Consider the following 6,756-nt stretch of genomic DNA (forward strand, 5'->3'; position numbering starts at 1 on the left):
TTTTGGAACAACTTAAGTGGTACTTAAATACAACTTTATTTGTACTTTCATAATCGCTTCTAGTGTATTAAAATTGTAATTAAAGTGCACTGCTCAATGTACTGACAAGCAATTAATGTGAACTAAAACATACTTTAATGTCAGCTAAATATACACTTAAGTGTGAATTAAATGCAATGTTTTCGGTGTACTTAACACACATTATATGTAATTGATTTCAAATTTATCACATATTAAGTTGAAATAAAATACTATAAGTTGCAATTAAGAGTGATTTTTTGGAACAACTTAAGTGGTACTTAAATACAACTTTATATGTACTTTCATAATCGCTTCTAGTGTATTAAAATTGTAATTAAAGTGCACTGCTCAATGTACTGACATCCATTCTACTGTCTTAAAAACAAGCAATTAATATGAACTAAAATATACCTTAACGTAATTTACATGTACACTCTAATATAATGAAATACATTCATAATTAAATTTTTCAAATAATACAGCTGCAATTTCGTGTAATGAACACATCCAAATTTAAATCCTCTACATTTATTGACAAAACAATCTGTAAAACAAATATACAAAAAAAACTTTTTTTTGATGCCCAAGAAAAACCCAAAAAACTATTTACACAAACACAAATTCATTTAGAAAGAGTCTGGAGGACAATGAGGATTATATGCAATTATATGTAATTATATGCATTATTATATATCTCCCTCATTCAAAGGTACCTAAATCTACCCATCACAGAAAATTACCTCACACAACAGATGAATAAATACAAACAAATGGAAAGAAAAGAATCGTTTCATGTACAACACTAAGATTCAAAACTTTGGGTAACGTTTAATTAGTTAACTACTTAATTTAACATGAACCTAGAATGAATAATAATATAAACATTTATTTATCTTAGTTAATGTTAATTTCAACATTTTCTAATTAGGGGTGTAACGGCACATGTATTCATACCGAACCGGTTCGGTAAAGGACTTCCGGTACAGTGCACGTGTGTACCGAGCGGTACGAATGCAATCTTTAACAGTTAACAGACGGCTTGTTTAATGAGTGGAACACACTTCAATACAAGTTTTCATAAGAACATATGTATTCTGTCAATTTTATCATTTAATTCAAGTGATGCAGCTTTTCTAACTTTTTTTTTTAGGAAACCTGTGGACTCAATGTCCTGACAGGCTGGACACAATAATTTTCCATGACAATGATAAATTTAAATAGAAAAACTACCGAAAATACACTGATTACTACAGAATACCAACCTATTCTGCACTGAGCCAATGCAGAGCTTGGCAGACGACTCCCTCACAAACAGCCAACGAATCGGCCACTTTATCTGCTAAATTTGTGCTCTTATGTCTTTTAAAAACATTTTTAATCCTGCATTACCTTTTCATATGGCATTTTCATACAAGGTTATATGTTTATCTCATTTTTTTTTAACCTGCAATATGCTCTTTAAGTATTTTGCCTCACAATTAAATGCATATTTAATATTTGACCTTAAAAATAAATAAATAAAAAAACATCATTTTTGCAGAGCAACAACTTAAAATTGGGTCTGTTTCTACCGTGACTTATACTATATTTATAGCTCATATTTTGTCCTTTTTTGCAGCTGTTGTTGTGTTGAAAAGAGTTGCATGGTTGAATGACATGAGGGTGAGTAAATATAAGAGTATCTTGTTTGGGGTGAACTAATTATTAAAGTAAAACTGTAACATGAACCCTGCAATGTAAAGTGTCTTTTTTGTGCATCTGAACATTCAACAAAGAATTTCAGTTGTTTGCCAATTTCTAAGCACGCTTATCCAATCCCCCTCTGTAATTTATTGTCTTCAGGCTACAGTCTCTTGCTTCGCCATGTACATTGCCCATGGCGTGTACATGGATAGGCGGGGAGGTAACTGAAAGATCAGTTACGATAGCGTAACAAATACAATAAACCTGAGGTAAGGCCCTCAACAGCTGGGACGCCACCAGCCTTACACCACACAACAACATGCCCAAAACTAACAGCTTTCTTACAGATGGATTCCATTAATGAATCTGTTAGTCATTTCGAGGAAGGGCAAATGTTTGGGAAACAGTTTTAATTGCTACATCTGTGGAGAAATAAATATATTTCTAGGGTGTTTTTCCGCTGCACTGCAAAAAATACTTTCTTAATCTGTTTTCCAGTATGAATATAGAAATATTTACAATTAGGATATGTTTACTTGCAAAGCAAAATGTTTTGTTTTGTGATAAATTTATCAAAATGAAGCAAGTTTATAAATAAACACTTAGTTTACCCTTTGAATTAAGTTAAGAATTACATTTTGAACCCCTTAGTAATGACAGGAATGCGAGGAATGCTTATCAGTATACATCTGGAAAAAAAACTAAAGAATGTTCAAAAGTAAAACTAAACTTTACCAAAAAAATTTTATTTTATAATGTTTTCATGTGTATCTGAATGCATTCTGATGAGAACTGATTTTAGGACCCAGCGGAACAGCTCATCCGCTCCATATAGAGCTATAAGACCATCTAGTGGCAAAAGTTATAAAATATGTTATATTTTTATTATGGAGACGTGTTCTCTGGAGTGACCAATCCCCTGTCTCTGTTCGGTTGCCAGGCTAACGGTACTTGTCTGACTGCATTGTACCACGTGTAAAGTTTGGTGGAGGAGAGATTATGGGGTGGTGTTGTTTTTCAGTGGTTGGGCTTGGTCCCTTAGTTCCAGTAAAAGGAACTCTTAATGCTTCAGCATACCAAGACATTTTGGACAATTTCATGCTCTCAACTTTAAGGGAAAAGTTTGGAGATGGCCACCTCCTGACCAACATGGGTCAACTCCACATTAAACCCTACGGATTAGGAATGGGATGGCATTAAAGGTCATCTGCATGTAAAGGCAAGGCAGGCATCCCAAAACTTTTGGCAATATAGTGAATGTATATATATAAAAAAAAATATATATATATATTTTTTGCAGTGTGGTATAAATGTTCAAATCAACACAATAAATATGAAAAGAAAAATTAAATGACAGATTAATCGAAACTGTTATACCGGAAATGACGTGACTGTGGTATATGCGAGGGTTGTGATGCCAATAATCCCACCTGGAAATAATTTCAGCAAATCACAAACCAACAGCATGTACCTCCATGTCTTATCTGTGATTTTTAAGTTGCTACAAAATGCATTCTCTTGCTGCAAACAATAGAGTGACTGAACCTTTTTTCCAGGTCATGTGATCATTGGCTTTGCCATGTATTATTTCACCTATGACCCCTGGATTGGGAAACTTCTCTACTTGGAGGACTTCTACGTCATGAAGGAGTATCGGGGTATGAATGTGACCGTATGCTTTTGCGAAATCAAACTGTCATATTTATGAGACGCTGTCATGATGTAACAGACTTTTCCTTCTGCTCAAATTAGGCTTTGGAATTGGCTCTGAAATCCTGAAGAAACTGAGTCAGGTGATTTCCTTTATTACAACTAAAGATCAACAGCATCTGTTTCTGTCAGCTGCTAGACCGCATCAATTGTCCTGCTTTAAAGAAGTGCCCTTGTTTTGTTGTGGTGTATAACATAAGCCCCTTTCACACTGCACGTCGGACCCGCAATATTCCCGGAACAATGCCGGGTTATCTTCTGTGTGAAAGCAACCACGTCCCGGGATTGATTACCGAATTGAACCCGGGTCAGGGACCTAGTAACATTGCGGGATTCGACCCGGGACGAGCGCTGTGTGAACAAAAGCCAAAACTAATGCTGCAACGTGTACGTAGTTATCGTGCGACTCCTAGAACTTGTTTTTTCAATAATACAACCCTGCAGTGCCAGAAGAGCAGTCGGTGTTTTAAACGCAGAGAGTGTTCGTATACAAAAGAAACTAAAATTAAACAAGCAGAAATGTGTCGAGACCACGGAGCGCCTTACTATCCGCGCTGAAGCTGTGATCGCTCGCCATTATACGTCACATCAGGATGTCACGTGTCAACTCGATTCGGGACCGTTACGGGTTGTGTGTGAAAGCGCACATATTACGGTATTTCGCTGGCAGTGTGAATGGGCCAAATCTAGCGGCCCGGGAACAAATGCCGGGTCGCATTATCCGTGTGTTTGCCGGAATCGCAGTGTTAAAGGGGCTATACTGAAGCAAATGTAAAGTAAAACATAGTTGTATTATTTGATATTACATTTCAACATAAACATTACAAACGTGAAATTACAAATACGGTTATGCACATAAATGACATTAAAGTATTTTTTAGTTGACAATAAATGCTAGTAAGTACATTTTAACAATATTTCAAAGACAATAGAAATAATTATGACATTTTATATAAAGATGTACTAACGTGGGTCATAAAAAACAGAGGTTCAACTAATTGCATTTCATAGAAATATAATTTATATTAATATATATTTAGTACTAATATAAACTAGTGCTAGCAAATCGATTAATCGCATCCAACAAAAAAGTTTGTGTTTATATACTGTGTGTGTGTTTGTGTAAAGATATAATATATATATATATATATATATATATATATATATATATATATATATATATATATATATATATATATATATATATATATAAAATATATACATAAATAAATATATGTACACACACACACACCTACACAGACACGCACACACACATATACTGTAAACAAACTTTTATGTTAGATATGATTAATCTCGATTAATCGATTTGACCGCACTTATTTAAATTAGTATATTTTTATTTAATTGCAAACAATCAGTGTCTGAAAGCATTCCGTATTATTTTCTCGTAAAGGTATGCTAAAGTATACTTCTTTTTCACAAGGGTACCAAAGATCGAAGTATACAATTCTAGTTAATAAGTAGTCCCAGGTTAATGATCTAACATTATACAGCCCCTCCAATCTTGTTGACGGCAGTATATCTTGTACTAAATCAGTGTTCTCAATCCTTTACTGGTCTTCTGCAGACGGCGGTCAGGACTCGCTGCAATAGTATGCACTTCATCGTAGCGGAGTGGAACAAACCCTCCATCGACTTCTACAAGCGGCGCGGAGCTTCAGATCTCTCTCTGGAGGAAGGGTGGAGGCTCTTCAAGATCGACAAGCAGAACCTCCTCAAGATGACGGACGAGGAGTGAGCCGGATGGCAGGAGGAAACCATGATATATAGCACTTATTGTATGTATCGTGCAATTTATATCCCAAAATTTTACGTGCATATGATACACATCGCCTCCCCATTGGGTAGGTTTTATGGTGTGAGGTGTGTACATATAACACGTTATAAAGTGTGTTATTATAAGCACTCGAAAACATTTATTTTCATGTATAAATCTCACGATAAATACAATACGTGCTATAGATACGCATTTGCTTTAGATCGGGCTGCTATGACTGACCCTCAGGTGGACAGATCGACAAATGTCACTTTGAAGCTTTCAGGGTGTGATGTTACATCCACAACCTTTGACTCTTACCCATAATTTTACATGGCTGTCCTCTTTATATGTCTTTGTGTTTTTTGTATAAAAAGGCTGAGAAAAGTTGAGATGCATCTAAATCTTCAGATGCGTAGTTCTCTTAAAATACATCATTTTGAAGATTATATTCTTGTTTTGAAGATCTATTTTCCTTTTGTGATTTAATGCTTCATGCAACAGAGACTTACAATGCAATGTAATGATGTGTATATGTCATATTTACTTCTTTGTATTACTTCATCTTGGGAAAAATAAATAAAAAATTTATCTTTATTCCCCCCAATTGTTTTTATGTTATATATGATGCTTCCCCGTTTAATACTTGGCAACACTGCAATTTCATCCCAAAAGGTTAACAGACACTACAGCACATACACTACAGGTAAAATCATTGTTTTCTTTTTGTGTTTTCATGCACTGGTCAGTTTTGAGATTTTGGCCTATTATTATCTTGGTTCAGATTAGTGGAAAGAAAACATCCAAAATAGCCTACCCATGTGAACTTTATCTATTTGCATGTGTTAGGTTAGATGTATTTTTTAAAGGTCAGAAATCTCCACTTCAGCAGCTTTACATCCAGAAAAGTCTGCTTGTTTGGAGTCCTTCCTATCTCTAACCTTCAGAATAAAGCTGTAAAGCTGACGTGATATCTGAGAGTGAGCCAAAAACAGTCTCCCAGAGGAAAACTAGAGCAGGGCAAGTCTAGGACATGTGAGTTAAATTAGCTGGTACTTTTAGACCAGAGTAAGAAGAGCAAACATAGTTCATTTCGGCTGTACAGCAGCTCTAAAAGAAAACGGTGTCATTGATCAGCGGAAGTCAGTTCAGTGTTGATTCAGTTCTGTTGTAACCATTATTCCTTATTAAATTGGTTCATTTTATCTGTGGCTTCGGTAACCTGGGGATAAACAGAGAGATTAATATTAAATGCCATTTTTCTTATGAAGTACATTGGGTGTTATGGGATGTTTTACTGGTTCTGTTGACCTAATCTATGCAGCATAACAATCCTTTAACAGATATGAATTATACAAATGTGATAATATATGTGGCAGGTTAAAGTGTTTTCAGTCTAGATTTAAACTGACAGAGTGTGTCTGTTTCCTGAACAATGCTAGGAAGACTATTCCAGAGTTTAGGTGCTAAATAGGAAAAGGATCGACCGCCTGCAGTTGATTTAGATATTCTAGGTATTATCAACTGGCCAGAGTTTTGAGACCGCAATAGACGTGATGGAGTAT

At 35.2% G+C, this 6,756-nt stretch overlaps 1 protein-coding gene across 1 annotated transcript; it reads left to right on the top strand.

Moving 5' to 3' along the window:
• The first annotated feature begins 3,223 nt into the window (after positions 1–3,223).
• LOC137071550 (diamine acetyltransferase 1-like) lies at positions 3,224–5,793 on the top strand. Its single transcript, XM_067439666.1, has 3 exons — positions 3,224–3,362; positions 3,457–3,497; positions 5,003–5,793. The coding sequence occupies exons 1-3, from the start codon at positions 3,284–3,286 to the stop codon at positions 5,171–5,173; spliced, it is 291 nt and encodes a 96-aa protein (XP_067295767.1). The 5' UTR covers positions 3,224–3,283; the 3' UTR covers positions 5,174–5,793.
• The last annotated feature ends 963 nt before the right edge of the window (positions 5,794–6,756 follow it).

The sequence above is a fragment of the Pseudorasbora parva genome, chromosome 3 (assembly GCF_024679245.1).
Source record: "Pseudorasbora parva isolate DD20220531a chromosome 3, ASM2467924v1, whole genome shotgun sequence".
NCBI lineage: Eukaryota > Metazoa > Chordata > Actinopteri > Cypriniformes > Gobionidae > Pseudorasbora > Pseudorasbora parva.